Raw genomic sequence first — 22,137 nt, 5'->3', positions numbered from 1 at the left:
TAACCGCTGCGACAAGCCGACTGAAAGGAGCTTGTTTTATACGTCGCGTACAAAGATGTGTGTGATATGCAAGATAAAACATGTGTGCTGATCGTGAGAGTTAAGATGCCTTGTGCGTCGAGTCGTCATTGTCTGCTGGGCCGTTTGAGTTGAAGCGAGGATTGATTGGCTGCGAGGCATTGAAATTTATCTGGGCTTGTGATGACAGGCAACTTGATGACCTTCGTTCTCTCGTCCGTGAACGCTAGAGTGAGTTTCATATATATCGTGATTACTTGATTATACGTCGTGCGGTTGACTGAAAACTGTGAGACCGTTGTGTTTTGTGTTGTTGGATTAGCTTGTGTAATGATTATTGGAATATGCAAAACGACAGGACATGATAGAAACTAAATACGCATTTTAATAAGGTGGATTTAACAACTGCTTGCTGGCTACAGGTAGGGTGCCAAAACGATATACGTTTACAAAGTGATAGGTGCTGGTTTTACCAAATATGGTTGAAAAGTTTGATTTTGATTGAAAAAAAAATATAATATGAATAAATAAAATAGTGGCCAAAACAACAATTTCTGTTAACCGATGGAAAGCCCTTCTTTGAGCTAATAGTATATTCCTGTCACCACATTATGGCCAAGTCGATTATTGTTTAATGCATGCATGGACGCATTTTATCCAAGAGGTGACATAAGTACAAATTTATCAGTGAAACTTGAGCAATGAAAGAATTCAGATATATTTGCTTGGTATATTTTTTAATGATGTTTTCGTATCATGTACGGAGATAGGTTGCATACGTGACTTTTCTCAGTAACTTGAATGACTTTTGATACAATGAAGGATCAAATCTTCGAAATATACATTCTCAGATGCAACCTTGAATATTATGGGAAATTTACTTTGCACTAGACTTTCACCACCTCAACAATGCTAACCAAACAACCAGATCATTGAAACTTCTCGCGGAATTCAGTCAATCTCAGGACTCAATGAATACATTTTGGGAATATTCAGAATCGGTCCACTTCAGCTGAAAAAATCCGGAGGTCTCAATTTTTTATGGAGGAGTGTTGACTCTCGAAATTCATATATATGGTCCTTTCTGGACTAATCGGAAACCAGAAAACGAGAATAAATCTCAAACAGACCGATTTTGCCAGCAGCAAAAATTTGACGAATAAATCTTCGTTTTTTGACTCTGACTTTTGGTCCGTTGATCGCAGCGTATTGGGACTGCGCCCAATCGATTTCTCTCGCAAAATCTCGTCGGAATACTGCATCAAAGAATTTATTCCAGCACTTTTCAAAATCGCGAAAATTTTCGCCAAAAATGGAAAGGGGTTAGCCTTACTTTTTTCTCATTTTTTGACCGAGAATTTTTGGTCTCTGATTCGATTAGTATGACCCTTTTTTGACTGATTGGACCCCCAGAAATTCGGTGAACGCAGCGAAAACTGCGGGGGATCAACAGGAGAGACATTACGGACCAAAAAGCAGCTGCTGAAAAATGTCGAAAACACAGGTTCTCGTTTTCTGGCTGTAACTTGAGAGGCGTTGATCGCAGCGTATTGGGACTGCGCCCAATCGATTTCTCTCGCAAAATTACGTCGGAATAGTGCCTGAAAGAATTGATTCCAGCACTTTTCAAAATCGCGAAAATTTTCGCCAAAAATACAAAGGGGTTAACCTTCCTTTTTTTTTGACCAAAAAATTTTTCGTCTCAGAATTGATTCGTATGACTCTTTCCCGACCAATTGGACCCCAAGGAACTCAGAAAACGCAGCGAAAAGAGCGTGGGATCAACAGGAGAGAAATTGAGAAGATAAATACACCTGCTGAAGAATGTCGAAAATTCAGGTTTTCGTTTTTGGCTGTAAGTTTCGATGCGTTGATCGCAGCGTATTGGGACTGCGCCCAATCGATTTCTCTCGCAAAATGACGTCGGAATAGTGCCTGAAAGAATTGATTCCAGCACTTTTCAAAATCGCGAAAATTCTCGCCAAAAATACAAAGGGGTTAACCTTCCTTTTTTTTTGACCAAAAAATTTTTCGTCTCAGAATTGGTTCGTATGACTCTTTCCCGACCAATTGGACCCCAAGGAACTCAGAAAACGCAGCGAAAAGAGCGTGGGATCAACAGGAGAGAAATTGAGAAGGAAAAAGCACCTGCTGAAAAATGTCGAAAACACAGGTTCTCGTTTTCTGGCTGTAAGTTTCGATGCGTTGATCGCAGCGTATTGGGACTGCGCCCAATCGATTTCTACCGCAAAATTACGTCGGAATAGTGCATGAAAGAATTTATTCCAGCACTTTTCGAAATCGCGAAAATTTTCGTCAAAAATACAAAGGGGTTAACCTTCCTTTTTTTTTGACCAAAAAATTTTTCGTCTCAGAATTGATTCGTATGACTCTTCCCCGACCAATTGGACCCCAAGGAACTCTGAAAACGCAGCGAAAAGAGCGTGGGATCAACAGGAGGGAAATTGAGAAGAGAAATACACCTGCTGAAAAATGACGAAAATTCAGGTTTTCGTTTTTTGGCTGTAAGTTTCGATGCGTTGATCGCAGCGTATTGGGACTGCGCCCAATCGATTTCTCTCGCAAAATTACGTCGGAATAGTGCTTGACAGAATTGATTCCAGCACTTTTCAAAATCGCGAAAATTTTCGACAAAAATACAAAGGGGTTAACCTTCCTTTTTTTTTGACCAAAAAATTTTTCGTCTCAGAATTGATTCGTATGACGCTTTCCCGACCAATTGGACCCCAAGGAACTTAGAAAACGCAGCGAAAAGAGCGTGGGATCAACAGGAGAGAAATTGAGAAGAAAAATACACCTGCTGAAGAATGTCGAAAATTCAGGTTTTCGTTTTTTGGCTGTAAGTTTCGATGCGTTGATCGCAGCGTATTGGGACTGCGCCCAATCGATTTCTCTCGCAAAATGACGTCGGAATAGTGCCTGAAAGAATTGATTCCAGCACTTTTCAAAATCGCGAAAATCCTCGCCAAAAATACAAAGGGGTTAACCTTCCTTTTTTTTTGACCAAAAAATTTTTCGTCTCAGAATTGATTCGTATGACTCTTTCCCGACCAATTGGACCCCAAGGAACTCAGAAAACGCAGCGAAAGGAGCGTGGAATCAACAGGAGAGAAATTGAGAAGGAAAATACACCTGCTGAAAAATGTCGAAAACACAGGTTCTCGTTTTCTGGCTGTAAGTTTCGATGCGTTGATCGCAGCGTATTGGGACTGCGCCCAATCAATTTCTCTCGCAAAATTACGTCGGAATAGTGCCTGAAAGAATTGATTCCAGCACTTTTCAAAATCGCGAAATTTCTCGCCAAAAATACAAACCTTCCTTTTTTTTTGACCAAAAAATTTTTCGTCTCAGAATTGATTCGTATGACTCTTTCCCGACCAATTGGACCCCAAGGAACTCAGAAAACGCAGCGAAAAGAGCGTGGGATCAACAGGAGAGAAATTGAGAAGAAAAATACACCTGCTGAAGAATGTCGAAAATTCAGGTTTTCGTTTTTTGGCTGTAAGTTTCGATGCGTTGATCGCAGCGTATTGGGACTGCGCCCAATCGATTTCTCTCGCAAAATTACGTCGGAATAGTGCCTGAAAGAATTGATTCCAGCACTTTTCAAAATCGCGAAAATTTTCGCCAAAAATACAAAAGGGTTAACCTTCCTTTTTTTTTGACCAAAAAATTTTTCGTCTCAGAATTGATTCGTATGACTCTTTCCCGACCAATTGGACCCCAAGGAACTCAGAAAACGCAGCGAAAAGAGCGTGGGATCAACAGGAGAGAAATTGAGAAGATAAATACACCTGCTGAAGAATGTCGAAAATTCAGGTTTTCGTTTTTTGGCTGTAAGTTTCGATGCGTTGATCGCAGCGTATTGGGACTGCGCCCAATCGATTTCTCACGCAAACTTACGTCGGAATAGTGCCTCAAGGAATTGATTCCAGCACTTTTCAAAATCGCGAAAATTTTCACCAAAAATACAAAGGGGTTAGCCTTCCTTTTTTTTTGACCAAAAAATTTTTCGTCTCAGAACTGATTCGTATGACTCTTTCCCGACCAATTGGACCCCAAGGAACTCAGAAAACGCAGCGAAAAGAGCGTGGGATCAACAGGAGAGAAATTGAGAAGATAAATACACCTGCTGAAGAATGTCGAAAATTCAGGTTTTCGTTTTTTGGCTGTAAGTTTCGATGCGTTGATCGCAGCGTATTGGGACTGCGCCCAATCGATTTCTCTCGCGAAATGACGTCGGAAAAGTGCCTGAAAGAATTGATTCCAGCACTTTTCAGAATCGCGAAAATTTTCGTCAAAAATACAAAGGGGTCAACCTTCCTTTTTTTTTGACCAAAAAATTTTTCGTCTCAGAATTGATTCGTATGACTCTTTCCCGACCAATTGGACCCCAAGGAACTCAGAAAACGCAGCGAAAAGAGCGTGGGATCAACAGGAGAGAAATTGAGAAGAAAAATACACCTGCTGAAGAATGTCGAAAATTCAGGTTTTCGTTTTTTGGCTGTAAATTTCGATGCGTTGATCGCAGCGTATTGGGACTGCGCCCAATCGATTTCTCTCGCGAAATTACGTCGGAATAGTGCCTGAAAGAATTGATTCCAGCACTTTTCAAAATCGCGAAAATTTTCGCCAAAAATACAAAAGGGTTAACCTTCCTTTTTTTTTGACCAAAAAATTTTTCGTCTCAGAATTGATTCGTATGACTCTTTCCCGACCAATTGGACCCCAAGGAACTCAGAAAACGCAGCGAAAAGAGCGTGGGTTCAACAGGAGAGAAATTGAGAAGATAAATACACCTGCTGAAGAATGTCGAAAATTCAGGTTTTCGTTTTTTGGCTGTAAGTTTCGATGCGTTGATCGCAGCGTATTGGGACTGCGCCCAATCGATTTCTCACGCAAACTTACGTCGGAATAGTGCCTCAAGGAATTGATTCCAGCACTTTTCAAAATCGCGAAAATTTTCACCAAAAATACAAAGGGGTTAGCCTTCCTTTTTTTTTGACCAAAAAATTTTTCGTCTCAGAACTGATTCGTATGACTCTTTCCCGACCAATTGGACCCCAAGGAACTCAGAAAACGCAGCGAAAAGAGCGTGGGATCAACAGGAGAGAAATTGAGAAGATAAATACACCTGCTGAAGAATGTCGAAAATTCAGGTTTTCGTTTTTTGGCTGTAAGTTTCGATGCGTTGATCGCAGCGTATTGGGACTGCGCCCAATCGATTTCTACCGCAAAATTACGTCGGAATAGTGCATGAAAGAATACATTCCAGCACTTTTCAAAATCGCGAAAATTTTCGTCAAAAATACAAAGGGGTCAACCTTCCTTTTTTTTTGACCAAAAAATTTTTCGTCTCAGAATTGATTCGTATGACTCTTTCCCGACCAATTGGACCCCAAGGAACTCAGAAAACGCAGCGAAAGTAGCGTGGGATCAACAGGAGAGAAATTGAGAAGGAAAATACACCTGCTGAAAAATGTCGAAAATTCAGGTTTTCGTTTTTTGGCTGTAAGTTTCGATGCGTTGATCGCAGCGTATTGGGACTGCGCCCAATCGATTTCTCTCGCGAAATGACGTCGGAAAAGTGCCTGAAAGAATTGATTCCAGCACTTTTCAAAATCGCGAAAATTCTCGCCAAAAATACAAAGGGGTTAACCTTCCTTTTTTTTTTACCAAAAAATTTTTCGTCTCAGAATTGATTCGTATGACTCTTTCCCGACCAATTGGACCCCAAGGAACTCAGAAAACGCAGCGAAAGTAGCGTGGGATCAACAGGAGAGAAATTGAGAAGGAAAATACACCTGCTGAAAAATGTCGAAAATTCAGGTTTTCGTTTTTTGGCTGTAAGATTTGATGCGTTGATCGCAGCGTATTGGGACTGCGCCCAATCGATTTCTCTCGCAAAATTACGTCGGAATAGTGCCTGAAAGAATTGATTCCAGCACTTTTCAAAATCGCGAAAATTTTCGCCAAAAATACAAAAGGGTTAACCTTCCTTTTTTTTTGACCAAAAAATTTTTCGTCTCAGAATTGATTCGTATGACTCTTTCCCGACCAATTGGACCCCAAGGAACTCAGAAAACGCAGCGAAAAGAGCGTGGGATCAACAGGAGAGAAATTGAGAAGATAAATACACCTGCTGAAGAATGTCGAAAATTCAGGTTTTCGTTTTTTGGCTGTAAGTTTCGATGCGTTGATCGCAGCGTATTGGGACTGCGCCCAATCGATTTCTCTCGCGAAATGACGTCGGAAAAGTGCCTGAAAGAATTGATTCCAGCACTTTTCAAAATCGCGAAAATTCTCGCCAAAAATACAAAGGGGTTAACCTTCCTTTTTTTTTGACCAAAAAATTTTTCGTCTCAGAATTGATTCGTATGACTCTTTCCCGACCAATTGGACCCCAAGGAACTCAGAAAACGCAGCGAAAAGAGCGTGGGATCAACAGGAGAGAAATTGAGAAGAAAAATACACCTGCTGGGAAATGTTCAAAATTCGGGTTTTCGTTTTTTGGCTGTAACTTCCGATGCGTTGATCGCAGCGTATTGGGACTGTGCCCAATCGATTTCTCTCGCAAAATTACGTCGGAATAGTGCCTGAAAGAATTGATTCCAGCACTTTTCAAAATCGCGAAAATTTTCGCCAAAAATACAAAGGGGTTAACCTTCCTTTTTTTTTGACCAAAAAATTTTTCGTCTCAGAATTGATTCGTATGACTCTTTCCCGACCAATTGGACCCCAAGGAACTCAGAAAACGCAGCGAAAAGAGCGTGGGATCAACAGGAGAGAAATTGAGAAGAAAAATACACCTGCCGAAAAATGTCAAAAATTCAGGTTTTCGTTTTTTGGCTGTAACTTTCGATGCGTTGATCGCAGCTTATTGGGACTGCGCCCAATCGATTTCTACCGCAAAATTACGTCGGAATAGTGCCTGAAAGAATTGATTCCAGCACTTTTCAAAATCGCGAAAACTTTCGCCAAAAATACAAAGTGGTCAACCTTCCTTTTTTTTTGACCAAAAAATTTTTCGTCTCAGAATTGATTCGTATGACTCTTTCCCGACCAATTGGACCCCAAGGAACTCAGAAAACGCAGCGAAAGTAGCGTGGGATCAACAGGAGAGAAATTGAGAAGGAAAATACACCTGCTGAAAAATGTCGAAAATTCAGGCTTTCGTTTTTTGGCTGTAAGTTTCGATGCGTTGATCGCAGCGTATTGGGACTGCGCCCAATCGATTTCTCTCGCAAAATGACGTCGGAATAGTGCCTCAAGGAATTGATTCCAGCACTTTTCAAAATCGCGAAAATTTTCACCAAAAATACAAAGGGGTTAACCTTCCTTTTTTTTTGACCAAAAAATTTTTTGTCTCAGAACTGATTCGTATGACTCTTTCCCGACCAATTGGACCCCAAGGAACTCAGAAAACGCAGCGAAAGGAGCGTGGGATCAACAGGAGAGAAATTGAGAAGAAAAATACACCTGCTGAAGAATGTCGAAAATTCAGGTTTTCGTTTTTTGGCTGTAAGTTTCGATGCGTTGATCGCAGCGTATTGGGACTACGCCCAATCGATTTCTCTCGCAAAATTACGTCGGAATAGTGCCTGGAAGAATTGATTCCAGCACTTTTCAAAATCGCGAAAATTTTCGCCAAAAATACAAAGGGGTTAACCTTCCTTTTTTTTTGACCAAAAAATTTTTCGTCTCAGAATTGATTCGTATGACTCTTTCCCGACCAATTGGACCCCAAGGAACTCAGAAAACGCAGCGAAAAGAGCGTGGGATCAACAGGAGAAAAATTGAGAAGAAAAATACACCTGCCGAAAAATGTCAAAAATTCAGGTTTTCGTTTTTTGGCTGTAACTTTCGATGCGTTGATCGCAGCTTATTGGGACTGCGCCCAATCGATTTCTCTCGCAAAATTACGTGGGAATAGTGCCTGAGAGAATTGATTCCAGCACTTTTCAAAATCGCGAAAATTTTCGCCAAAAATACAAAGGGGTTAACCTTCCTTTTTTTTTGACCAAAAAATTTTTCGTCTCAGAATTGATTCGTATGACTCTTTCCCGACCAATTGGACCCCAAGGAACTCAGAAAACGCAGCGAAAGTAGCGTGGGATCAACAGGAGAGAAATTGAGAAGGAAAATACACCTGCTGAAAAATGTCGAAAACACAGGTTCTCGTTTTCTGGCTGTCACTTGAGAGGCGTTGATCGCAGCGTATTAGGACTGCGCCCAATCGATTTCTACCGCAAAATTACGTCGGAATAGTGCCTGAAAGAATTGATTCCAGCACTTTTCAAAATCGCGAAAACTTTCGCCAAAAATACAAAGGGGTCAACCTTCCTTTTTTTTTGACCAAAAAATTTTTCGTCTCAGAATTGATTCGTATGACTCTTTCCCGACCAATTGGACCCCAAGGAACTCAGAAAACGCAGCGAAAAGAGCGTGGGATCAACAGGAGAGAAATTGAGAAGAAAAATACACCTGCTGGGAAATGTTCAAAATTCGGGTTTTCGTTTTTTGGCTGTAACTTCCGATGCGTTGATCGCAGCGTATTGGGACTGTGCCCAATCGATTTCTCTCGCAAAATTACGTCGGAATAGTGCCTGAAAGAATTGATTCCAGCACTTTTCAAAATCGCGAAAATTTTCGCCAAAAATACAAAGGGGTTAACCTTCCTTTTTTTTTGACCAAAAAATTTTTCGTCTCAGAATTGATTCGTATGACTCTTTCCCGACCAATTGGACCCCAAGGAACTCAGAAAACGCAGCGAAAAGAGCGTGGGATCAACAGGAGAGAAATTGAGAAGAGAAATACACCTGCCGAAAAATGTCAAAAATTCAGGTTTTCGTTTTTTGGCTGTAACTTTCGATGCGTTGATCGCAGCTTATTGGGACTGCGCCCAATCGATTTCTCTCGCAAAATTACGTTGGAATAGTGCCTGAAAGAATTGATTCCAGCACTTTTCAAAATCGCGGAAATTTTCGCCAAAAATACAAAGGGGTTAACCTTCCTTTTTTTTTGACCAAAAAATTTTTCGTCTCAGAATTGATTCGTATGACTCTTTCCCGACCAATTGGACCCCAAGGAACTCAGAAAACGCAGCGAAAGTAGCGTGGGATCAACAGGAGAGAAATTGAGAAGGAAAATACACCTGCTGAAAAATGTCGAAAATTCATGTTTTCGTTTTTTGGCTGTAACTTTCGATGCGTTGATCGCAGCGTATTGGGATTGCGCCCAATCGATTTCTCACGCAAACTTACGTCGGAATAGTGCCTCAAGGAATTGATTCCAGCACTTTTCAAAATCGCGAAAATTTTCACCAAAAATACAAAGGGGTTAACCTTCCTTTTTTTTTGACCAAAAAATTTTTCGTCTCAGAACTGATTCGTATGACTCTTTCCCGACCAATTGGACCCCAAGGAACTCAGAAAACGCAGCGAAAGGAGCGTGGGATCAACAAGAGACATTACAGAGGAAAAAGCACCTGCTGAAAAATGTCGAAAACACAGGTTCTCGTTTTCTGGCTGTAACTTGAGAGGCGTTGATCGCAGCGTATTGGGACTGCGCCCAATCGATTTCTACCGCAAAATTACGTCGGAATAGTGCCTGAAAGAATTGATTCCAGCACTTTTCAAAATCGCGAAAACTTTCGCCAAAAATACAAAGGGGTCAACCTTCCTTTTTTTTTGACCAAAAAATTTTTCGTCTCAGAATTGATTCGTATGACTCTTTCCCGACCAATTGGACCCCAAGGAACTCAGAAAACGCAGCGAAAGTAGCGTGGGATCAACAGGAGAGAAATTGAGAAGGAAAATACACCTGCTGAAAAATGTCGAAAATTCAGGTTTTCGTTTTTTGGCTGTAAGTTTCGATGCGTTGATCGCAGCGTATTGGGACTGCGCCCAATCGATTTCTCTCGCAAAATGACGTCGGAATAGTGCCTGAAAGAATTGATTCCAGCACTTTTCAAAATCGCGAAAATTCTCGCCAAAAATACAAAGGGGTTAACCTTCCTTTTTTTTTGACCAAAAAATTTTTCGTCTCAGAATTGATTCGTATGACTCTTTCCCGACCAATTGGACCCCAAGGAACTCAGAAAACGCAGCGAAAGGAGCGTGGGATCAACAGGAGAGAAATTGAGAAGGAAAATACACCTGCTGAAGAATGTCGAAAATTCAGGTTTTCGTTTTTTGGCTGTAAGTTTCGATGCGTTGATCGCAGCGTATTGGGACTGCGCCCAATCGATTTCTCTCGCAAAATTACGTCGGAATAGTGCCTGAAAGAATTGATTCCAGCACTTTTCAAAATCGCGAAAATTTTCGCCAAAAATACAAAGGGGTTAACCTTCCTTTTTTTTTGCCCGAAAAATTTTTCGTCTCAGAATTGATTGGTATGACTCTTTCCCGACCAATTGGACCCCAAGGAACTCAGAAAACGCAGCGAAAGGAGCGTGGGATCAACAAGAGACATTACAGAGGAAAAAGCACCTGCTGAAAAATGTCGAAAACACAGGTTCTCGTTTTCTGGCTGTAACTTGAGAGGCGTTGATCGCAGCGTATTGGGACTGCGCCCAATCGATTTCTACCGCAAAATTACGTCGGAATAGTGCCTGAAAGAATTGATTCCAGCACTTTTCAAAATCGCGAAAACTTTCGCCAAAAATACAAAGGGGTCAACCTTCCTTTTTTTTTGACCAAAAAATTTTTCGTCTCAGAATTGATTCGTATGACTCTTTCCCGACCAATTGGACCCCAAGGAACTCAGAAAACGCAGCGAAAGTAGCGTGGGATCAACAGGAGAGAAATTGAGAAGGAAAATACACCTGCTGAAAAATGTCGAAAATTCAGGTTTTCGTTTTTTGGCTGTAAGTTTCGATGCGTTGATCGCAGCGTATTGGGACTGCGCCCAATCGATTTCTCTCGCAAAATGACGCCGGAATAGTGCCTGAAAGAATTGATTCCAGCACTTTTCAAAATCGCGAAAATTCTCGCCAAAAATACAAAGGGGTCAACCTTCCTTTTTTTTTGACCAAAAAATTTTTCGTCTCAGAATTGATTCGTATGACTCTTTCCCGACCAATTGGACCCCAAGGAACTCAGAAAACGCAGCGAAAGTAGCGTGGGATCAACAGGAGAGAAATTGAGAAGAAAAATACACCTGCCGAAAAATGTCAAAAATTCAGGTTTTCGTTTTTTGGCTGTAACTTTCGATGCGTTGATCGCAGCTTATTGGAACTGCGCCCAATCGATATCTCTCGCAAAATTACGTTGGAATAGTGCCTGAAAGAATTGATTCCAGCACTTTTCAAAATCGCGAAAATTTTCGCCAAAAATACAAAGGGGTTAACCTTCCTTTTTTTTTGACCAAAAAATTTTTCGTCTCAGAATTGATTCGTATGACTCTTTCCCGACCAATTGGACCCCAAGGAACTCAGAAAACGCAGCGAAAGTAGCGTGGGATCAACAGGAGAGAAATTGAGAAGGAAAATACACCTGCTGAAAAATGTCGAAAATTCATGTTTTCGTTTTTTGGCTGTAACTTTCGATGCGTTGATCGCAGCGTATTGGGATTGCGCCCAATCGATTTCTCACGCAAACTTACGTCGGAATAGTGCCTTAAGGAATTGATTCCAGCACTTTTCAAAATCGCGAAAATTTTCACCAAAAATACAAAGGGGTTAACCTTCCTTTTTTTTTGACCAAAAAATTTTTCGTCTCAGAATTGATTCGTATGACTCTTTCCCGACCAATTGGACCCCAAGGAACTCAGAAAACGCAGCGAAAGTAGCGTGGGATCAACAGGAGAGAAATTGAGAAGGAAAATACACCTGCTGAAAAATGTCGAAAATTCAGGTTTTCGTTTTTTGGCTGTAACTTTCGATGCGTTGATCGCAGCGTATTGGGATTGCGCCCAATCGATTTCTCACGCAAACTTACGTCGGAATAGTGCCTCAAGGAATTGATTCCAGCACTTTTCAAAATCGCGAAAATTTTCACCAAAAATACAAAGGGGTTAACCTTCCTTTTTTTTTGACCAAAAAATTTTTTGTCTCAGAACTGATTCGTATGACTCTTTCCCGACCAATTGGACCCCAAGGAACTCAGAAAACGCAGCGAAAGGAGCGTGGGATCAACAGGAGAGAAATTGAGAAGAAAAATACACCTGCTGAAGAATGTCGAAAATTCAGGTTTTCGTGTTTTGGCTGTAAGTTTCGATGCGTTGATCGCAGCGTATTGGGACTGCGCCCAATCGATTTCTCTCGCAAAATTACGTCGGAATAGTGCCTGAAAGAATTGATTCCAGCACTTTTCAAAATCGCGAAAATTTTCGCCAAAAATACAAAGGGGTTAACCTTCCTTTTTTTTTGACCAAAAAATTTTTCGTCTCAGAACTGATTCGTATGACTCTTTCCCGACCAATTGGACCCCAAGGAACTCAGAAAACGCAGCGAAAGGAGCGTGGGATCAACAAGAGACATTACAGAGGAAAAAGCACCTGCTGAAAAATGTCGAAAACACAGGTTCTCGTTTTCTGGCTGTAACTTGAGAGGCGTTGATCGCAGCGTATTGGGACTGCGCCCAATCGATTTCTCTCGCAAAATGACGTCGGAATAGTGCCTGAAAGAATTGATTCCAGCACTTTTCAAAATCGCGAAAATTCTCGCCAAAAATACAAAGGGGTTAACCTTCCTTTTTTTTTGACCAAAAAATTTTTCGTCTCAGAATTGATTCGTATGACTCTTTCCCGACCAATTGGACCCCAAGGAACTCAGAAAACGCAGCGAAAGGAGCGTGGGATCAACAGGAGAGAAATTGAGAAGGAAAATACACCTGCTGAAGAATGTCGAAAATTCAGGTTTTCGTTTTTTGGCTGTAAGTTTCGATGCGTTGATCGCAGCGTATTGGGACTGCGCCCAATCGATTTCTCTCGCAAAATTACGTCGGAATAGTGCCTGAAAGAATTGATTCCAGCACTTTTCAAAATCGCGAAAATTTTCGCCAAAAATACAAAAGGGTTAACCTTCCTTTTTTTTTGACCAAAAAATTTTTCGTCTCAGAATTGATTGGTATGACTCTTTCCCGACCAATTGGACCCCAAGGAACTCAGAAAACGCAGCGAAAAGAGCGTGGGATCAACAGGAGAGAAATTGAGAAGATAAATACACCTGCTGAAGAATGTCGAAAATTCAGGTTTTCGTTTTTTGGCTGTAAGTTTCGATGCGTTGATCGCAGCGTATTGGGACTGCGCCCAATCGATTACTCTCGCAAAATTACGTCGGAATAGTGCCTGAAAGAATTGATTCCAGCACTTTTCAAAATCGCGAAAATTTTCGCCAAAAATACAAAGGGGTTAACCTTCCTTTTTTTTTGCCCGAAAAATTTTTCGTCTCAGAATTGATTGGTATGACTCTTTCCCGACCAATTGGACCCCAAGGAACTCAGAAAACGCAGCGAAAGGAGCGCTGGATCAACAAGAGACATTACAGAGGAAAAAGCACCTGCTGAAAAATGTCGAAAACACAGGTTCTCGTTTTCTGGCTGTAACTTGAGAGGCGTTGATCGCAGCGTATTGGGACTGCGCCCAATCGATTTCTACCGCAAAATTACGTCGGAATAGTGCCTGAAAGAATTGATTCCAGCACTTTTCAAAATCGCGAAAACTTTCGCCAAAAATACAAAGGGGTCAACCTTCCTTTTTTTTTGACCAAAAAATTTTTCGTCTCAGAATTGATTCGTATGACTCTTTCCCGACCAATTGGACCCCAAGGAACTCAGAAAACGCAGCGAAAAGAGCGTGGGATCAACAGGAGAGAAATTGAGAAGAAAAATACACCTGCCGAAAAATGTCAAAAATTCAGGTTTTCGTTTTTTGGCTGTAACTTTCGATGCGTTGATCGCAGCTTATTGGGACTGCGCCCAATCGATTTCTCTCGCAAAATTACGTTGGAATAGTGCCTGAAAGAATTGATTCCAGCACTTTTCAAAATCGCGGAAATTTTCGCCAAAAATACAAAGGGGTTAACCTTCCTTTTTTTTTGACCAAAAAATTTTTCGTCTCAGAATTGATTCGTATGACTCTTTCCCGACCAATTGGACCCCAAGGAACTCAGAAAACGCAGCGAAAGTAGCGTGGGATCAACAGGAGAGAAATTGAGAAGGAAAATACACCTGCTGAAAAATGTCGAAAATTCAGGTTTTCGTTTTTTGGCTGTAACTTTCGATGCGTTGATCGCAGCGTATTGGGATTGCGCCCAATCGATTTCTCACGCAAACTTACGTCGGAATAGTGCCTCAAGGAATTGATTCCAGCACTTTTCAAAATCGCGAAAATTTTCACCAAAAATACAAAGGGGTTAACCTTCCTTTTTTTTTGACCAAAAATTTTTTTGTCTCAGAACTGATTCGTATGACTCTTTCCCGACCAATTGGACCCCAAGGAACTCAGAAAACGCAGCGAAAGGAGCGTGGGATCAACAGGAGAGAAATTGAGAAGAAAAATACACCTGCTGAAGAATGTCGAAAATTCAGGTTTTCGTTTTTTGGCTGTAAGTTACGATGCGTTGATCGCAGCGTATTGGGACTGCGCCCAATCGATTTCTCTCGCAAAATTACGTCGGAATAGTGCCTGAAAGAATTGATTCCAGCACTTTTCAAAATCGCGAAAATTTTCGCCAAAAATACAAAGGGGTTAACCTTCCTTTTTTTTTGACCAAAAAATTTTTCGTCTCAGAATTGATTCGTATGACTCTTTCCCGACCAATTGGACCCCAAGGAACTCAGAAAACGCAGCGAAAAGAGCGTGGGATCAACAGGAGAGAAATTGAGAAGAAAAATACACCTGCCGAAAAATGTCAAAAATTCAGGTTTTCGTTTTTTGGCTGTAACTTTCGATGCGTTGATCGCAGCTTATTGGGACTGCGCCCAATCGATTTCTCTCGCAAAATTACGTTGGAATAGTGCCTGAAAGAATTGATTCCAGCACTTTTCAAAATCGCGAAAATTTTCGCCAAAAATACAAAGGGGTTAACCTTCCTTTTTTTTTGACCAAAAAATTTTTCGTCTCAGAATTGATTCGTATGACTCTTTCCCGACCAATTGGACCCCAAGGAACTCAGAAAACGCAGCGAAAGTAGCGTGGGATCAACAGGAGAGAAATTGAGAAGGAAAATACACCTGCTGAAAAATGTCGAAAATTCATGTTTTCGTTTTTTGGCTGTAACTTTCGATGCGTTGATCGCAGCGTATTGGGATTGCGCCCAATCGATTTCTCACGCAAACTTACGTCGGAATGGTGCCTCAAGGAATTGATTCCAGCACTTTTCAAAATCGCGAAAATTTTCACCAAAAATACAAAGGGGTTAACCTTCCTTTTTTTTTGACCAAAAAATTTTTCGTCTCAGAATTGATTCGTATGACTCTTTCCCGACCAATTGGACCCCAAGGAACTCAGAAAACGCAGCGAAAGTAGCGTGGGATCAACAGGAGAGAAATTGAGAAGGAAAATACACCTGCTGAAAAATGTCGAAAATTCAGGTTTTCGTTTTTTGGCTGTAACTTTCGATGCGTTGATCGCAGCGTATTGGGATTGCGCCCAATCGATTTCTCACGCAAACTTACGTCGGAATAGTGCCTCAAGGAATTGATTCCAGCACTTTTCAAAATCGCGAAAATTTTCACCAAAAATACAAAGGGGTTAACCTTCCTTTTTTTTTGACCAAAAAATTTTTTGTCTCAGAACTGATTCGTATGACTCTTTCCCGACCAATTGGACCCCAAGGAACTCAGAAAACGCAGCGAAAGGAGCGTGGGATCAACAGGAGAGAAATTGAGAAGAAAAATACACCTGCTGAAGAATGTCGAAAATTCAGGTTTTCGTTTTTTGGCTGTAAGTTTCGATGCGTTGATCGCAGCGTATTGGGACTGCGCCCAATCGATTTCTCTCGCAAAATTACGTCGGAATAGTGCCTGAAAGAATTGATTCCAGCACTTTTCAAAATCGCGAAAATTTTCGCCAAAAATACAAAGGGGTTAACCTTCCTTTTTTTTTGACCAAAAAATTTTTCGTCTCAGAATTGATTCGTATGACTCTTTCCCGACCAATTGGACCCCAAGGAACTCAGAAAACGCAGCGAAAAGAGCGTGGGATCAACAGGAGAGAAATTGAGAAGAAAAATACACCTGCCGAAAAATGTCAAAAATTCAGGTTTTCGTTTTTTGGCTGTAACTTTCGATGCGTTGATCGCAGCTTATTGGGACTGCGCCCAATCGATTTCTCTCGCAAAATTACGTTGGAATAGTGCCTGAAAGAATTGATTCCAGCACTTTTCAAAATCGCGGAAATTTTCGCCAAAAATACAAAGGGGTTAACCTTCCTTTTTTTTTGACCAAAAAATTTTTCGTCTCAGAATTGATTCGTATGACTCTTTCCCGACCAATTGGACCCCAAGGAACTCAGAAAACGCAGCGAAAAGAGCGTGGGATCAACAGGAGAGAAATTGAGAAGAAAAATACACCTGCCGAAAAATGTCAAAAATTCAGGTTTTCGTTTTTTGGCTGTAACTTTCGATGCGTTGATCGCAGCTTATTGGGACTGCGCCCAATCGATTTCTCTCGCAAAATTACGTTGGAATAGTGCCTGAAAGAATTGATTCCAGCACTTTTCAAAATCGCGAAAATTTTCGCCAAAAATACAAAGGGGTTAACCTTCCTTTTTTTTTGACCAAAAAATTTCTCGTCTCAGAATTGATTCGTATGACTCTTTCCCGACCAATTGGACCCCAAGGAACTCAGAAAACGCAGCGAAAGTAGCGTGGGATCAACAGGAGAGAAATTGAGAAGGAAAATACACCTGCTGAAAAATGTCGAAAATTCATGTTTTCGTTTTTTGGCTGTAACTTTCGATGCGTTGATCGCAGCGTATTGGGATTGCGCCCAATCGATTTCTCACGCAAACTTACGTCGGAATAGTGCCTCAAGGAATTGATTCCAGCACTTTTCAAAATTGCGAAAATTTTCACCAAAAATACAAAGGGGATAACCTTCCTTTTTTTTTGACCAAAAAATTTTTCGTCTCAGAATTGATTCGTATGACTCTTTCCCGACCAATTGGACCCCAAGGAACTCAGAAAACGCAGCGAAAAGAGCGTGGGATCAACAGGAGAGAAATTGAGAAGAAAAATACACCTGCTGAAAAATGTTCAAAATTCGGGTTTTCGTTTTTTGGCTGTAACTTCCGATGCGTTGATCGCAGCGTATTGGGACTGTGCCCAATCGATTCCTCTCGCAAAATTACGTCGGAATAGTGCCTGAAAGAATTGATTCCAGCACTTTTCAAAATCGCGAAAATTTTCGCCAAAAATACAGAGGGGTTAACCTTCCTTTTTTTTTGACCAAAAAATATTTCGTCTCAGAATTGATTCGTATGACTCTTTCCCGACCAATTGGACCCCAAGGAACTCAGAAAACGCAGCGATAGGAGCGTGGGATCAACAGGAGAGACATTACAGAGGAAAAAGCACCTGCTGAAAAATGTCGAAAACATAGGTTTTCGTTTTTCGGCTCTAACTTTTCATACGTTGCCCGCAGCGTATTGGGACTCCGCTTAATCGTTTTCTCACGCAAAATTACGTCAGAATAGAGCATGGAAGAATTTTTTCCAGCACTTTACAATCTCGCGACAATTACATCTATACTGTGTCTTGAGACTATATTGTCGGCATTGTAGTGGTAATATGTCTACGATCTGGGTAAGATAAGGAGCGAGTAATGGCGCAAGTACGTCCCCGAGCCGGTGTTCCTTCGACATAAGGCACTGATAGCCGACGCATCGCCTCTTTCGAAACTCCAACTTTGGAAATATCACGAATTTCACCATGATGTTACCCGAACACATTTTCGAAACCAAAAATAATAAGAAAATGCAAAAAAACGAATCGATTTCTTGAAAAGTCTTGGATAAAAGCCCCCACCCGACGACTGAACCAGAACTACGAATTTTCTGAATGTTTCTTCTCTGTATTATGTGGCAACAGTCACGAATGCATTTCCTTAAAGAAGTACGTTCGGACAAAGTACGAAATACCGATTCATTCTCTCACACTCAAGAGAAGTGGATTTCAGAATAGCCGTGCTGTTGTTTTCGGAAAGTGCTCTTTGTCTTAAGTTAAAAATAATTCCTTCACGCCCTATCTCCAGTAAGTGAGACTCAGGACTCAGAAGTTTTGCCGACAGGATTAATAGAGTTTGATTTTCCGTTAACTAAAGATACACAAGTAATTCTGCTTGCTAAAACTTTTCTAACAGTAAGATCAGTTTCATTTGAATGGCAATTGGTTTAATATGAAAAATGAAATCTATTCAACGCCATCTACACTTAATCGGTATTTTTCAAGGTTTCGACATTATTCTGTAAAACAGGAGAGATGAAATCATAAGCGATTCTTCGCCGTGATTAAAATAAGATAAAATTTCAGAATGTCGTATGGAAAAATTTGTTACTAATGATTGTGTCGAAACGTCGACTTTTAACATACTTAGCACCTAGGCATGTAGAAGATATATGCTTGGATGTCGTGCATTGTATCTAGGCAAGAAATTTGGTGTAAGTGTGATTGAATATACAATGTATGGTAATTTTTAGCCAATATTTTTTATTTTATGTATACTCAAATGGAAGGCAATCGATAAATTTGCAACAAATAAAAATAAATAACACTCTCTCTAGCAATAATTACGATGTTACTTAAAATATCATTACAATAATTCAAATATTGCTTAACAAAACTGTTTTGCTCGCATGCTCATACAAAATATTATAATTCACAAAACGCTATATTGAAACATTTTCTATGCTTGTTTTTTTTTTTTCATTTTTCTTAAACCACACATCTCACAACAGACTACCAGATTCGCACAGCCTAACAAATTGTAGATTACAAATCAATCATCAATAAATTGTTTAATGATTACGGCTAACATAATTACAATTTCCATAATAACATACAAAACCGTACTACACAATAGTCGTTTTATAACATATTATCTGTTTTTTGTTTAAATCTTAGTACATTCGGCCATTTCAAATGGCTGCACAATGCTTAATGCTAAAACAAAAAATCATATTACGTCTAGCGCATTTTTATGCGATTTTTTTATATTACATATTTTACAGAACAATAAACGCTTATTGTCATGGCAACGTGAGGTGATGAGTAATGAGGCGATGTCCATGTAGTGGCAAGGGTCGGTTTGGCACTTTCGGTTCCAAGGTTATACCACGTTCCATTGTAATTCTTTTATTTTGTTGGTTTCATCTCCAACTTCTGGACGAGATTTATTATTTAATAATATTTTACATCAATGCGTCAACATTTTGGGTTACATCTGACTTCTAATTTCTGATCAATTGGTTTCTTACTTTTGTTATAATTTTCTTCCGAATTTACACGAATAGATGTAAACCTTGTATTTTTGATTTCTCTAAACACAAGCATGTGAAATTGGTTCATTTCGTCACTTTGCCGGAACATGGCGTCCCTCTCCGCCTGAAGCCGCTGGGCTGACTGTATATGAATGTTTGGAATGTTGCTTTTGGCTGTTTCTTTGATATTGAGAATGTTTGCGTTAAGTTTTACCCAACGAGCTGTGCTTGATTAGAGCTCCCATTGAATTCCCAAAGCGCCACTGTTCGATTAGTTGTTTGCTTTAATGAACGGCAGATTACAAGGTTCAGCTGCCATCACCCAGAATGACGTTTAATAATACACAATCGTGTGTACATTACGTTGCTGTATTCAATTATCTTTGTAAAAGATATTTTTAGATTTTTTAAAAATATTACTAACGCATATTTCGCCAAATTTGGCTCTATGCACGCCTAATTAGTTAGTATTTAGTAGCACCGTAACTCACCTCAAACATACTTCATTATTCCCATATTTTTATCACATACACATTTATTCATTCATTCGATGGTTCACTCATTCATTCGGTCAGTCACTTATTCGATCGTTTGCATGATCACCAGACAGGCGACGCAACCCGATTTTCGCGTCGTGACGCCCATTTCTACCGGCGACTCTCTCGTTCGTTTGAGTTTGAAAACATGGAATGTCACAAAACGACAAAATACGAAAATACTAGCCACATCGCACTCTCGCAGGGGGGTTATTATTGGTTATAATATACGTATGTATTTCCTAACATCACATGCTCTGGCTTAGCAATACGTATCTGCACCTAAAAGCCATCATTAATCTTGGCTCACTGTATCATAATTACAGGGGAAAAAACAGGGAAGACGAGGGAATGCCGGATTTTCATTTACTGACAGTGGTATTTTCTTCATAGTGATAAAGGATGATCGCTAGCCAAAATTTTGAAAATTAGGTAAATCCGTTTCTTTCGATTACAATGATTTTGATTTGACGTACTGAACAAAAATATTTGGAAATAATCCGCGGCATTGGCGCTAAAATAGATGGCTTTTGGCTACAGACAGATATGATTTATATATATTTTACATTATATTATAATTATAATATTATATTAATTCTTTATATTATGCGGTTAGATTACGATTATGGTAAAGTTCAGACGACGCTATATTCAATATGTAGTTTTAGCACACACGCTATCTGCAGTTAAAACTCAAGCAGCACACGACGTAGGATAGTATAGAACTGGGTAGTAGAGCTAGCTAAAATGTTTTAAAGGACTCTTTGGAGAATTTTGGAATCATTGATAAACATTTCGTACGTCTATCAAAGTTCCATTGCGAACAGTTATCGAATAAGAACGTATTCATTCATTGCTCTTTCGTTACTGCTCTACTTCATGTTTCATTCGGTTCCGTTTTAATATCTTTTTTTCTTGTCAAACTTGGTTCATTGCCATTGTCCAATCAGAGTCACAACTTTAATTACAAGATGTTTGTCTAAGTAGAAAACAACGTTTCTAATTTTGATAAAATCCAAAGATAAGGCTCTGTTGGTTGTAAATTACCTCGTTAACTTATAAATGGACTATTCGTACTTGTTTATTAAAAGTGATAAGTTCCAGTTAAGCTCTTCACGTGTTAAGTATACTTTTAGCTTAAGCTACACTAATTAATCAGGTATGCTCAGCGCATTTCATGTGAAAAGTTCGTTACGCAAAGTTTGGTTAAATTTACAGGGTGTTCTGGGTCATATCCCACTCGTCTACTAGCGTAACGCAAATATTTTTTTGTACCGATATATTTTCAGGTTTACTCTGGATCACACAATTTATTATCGAACATTTCAACCCCCCTCCAAATTGCCATCTCGCTTGTGGCTGATTCGAAATGTTTGCCGACAGCTTGACGGCGGAAATATGAAAATTAATAATAAATTAATCTTGCAAGGTCTAGACAGACGAGCGGACGCGCTAATCGTTCAAATGATTCGTTTTACGACAAACTTTCCGAAACGCGCTAGAATTTTAAAAGACATTTAGCCTTTTTTTTTGAGAGAATTGTTTACTTTTAAGTACACAAAGCCGATTCCCAGAGGCTGATTTCTTGCTAGGTAGCAAAGTCACCCTTATCCCAAGTCAACGAAAGATCAGCAGACATTTTGAAGTCAGAATCTTCCATGTTAAAGAGATCAAAGGGGTCCTGACTATTCGCAAACAATGGATCGTAGAGGTCGGGGGCTGAAGACTGAGCAGGTGGTGGTGTTGGCTGATGGATACTGGTTACCGGAGACTGAGGCATCAGGGAATCTAGCCAGTCCGGGTCGTCCATATCCATGGGCATGTCACCGATATCCATCAACTCCTGTGGAGTTTCCATTTTCACGCCGAGATCACAGTCCAGTGGTCCAAAATCCATCGGATCCAAAGTTTCCAGATCAAGACCCAATTCCTGAAGGAAAATCACATGACCAACCAATTTCAGAAAAGATTCGATAGTGAGTTTGAAAAATATTGTAGAACAGTTTTTCCCGAAAATATTAGGTCATTGAAAATAAAACAAATTATTGTTTCCACCTTGGCTTTACTACGGTTTGTAAATAAAATATTTCCATTCAACTGTGATATGTGGTTGACATAAAAGATTGTTGGCAATTTTTCA

At 40.1% G+C, this 22,137-nt stretch overlaps 1 protein-coding gene and 1 long non-coding RNA gene across 4 annotated transcripts in view; one reads left to right on the top strand and one right to left on the bottom strand.

Annotated features, from left to right (window-relative positions):
* Positions 1-152: 152 nt before the first annotated feature.
* LOC124307138 (uncharacterized) lies at positions 153-22,134 on the top strand. Its single transcript, XR_006908749.1, has 2 exons — positions 153-440; positions 21,665-22,134. It is a non-coding gene; the product is annotated as an uncharacterized LOC124307138 (long non-coding RNA).
* The window catches only part of LOC124307128 (myocardin-related transcription factor A-like), a 168,889-nt gene continuing 165,593 nt past the window's right edge, over positions 18,842-22,137 (bottom strand). For all 3 annotated transcript variants that reach the window (XM_046768543.1, XM_046768545.1, XM_046768546.1), the window contains one exon: positions 18,842-21,927. In XM_046768543.1, coding sequence (XP_046624499.1) covers positions 21,586-21,927 — 342 coding nt within the window. In that variant the 3' untranslated portion in view covers positions 18,842-21,585. The remainder of the gene's footprint in view (positions 21,928-22,137) is intronic.

Source organism: Neodiprion virginianus, chromosome 6 (genome assembly GCF_021901495.1).
Source record: "Neodiprion virginianus isolate iyNeoVirg1 chromosome 6, iyNeoVirg1.1, whole genome shotgun sequence".
NCBI lineage: Eukaryota > Metazoa > Arthropoda > Insecta > Hymenoptera > Diprionidae > Neodiprion > Neodiprion virginianus.
This window is presented reverse-complemented; position numbering and strand designations above follow the sequence as displayed.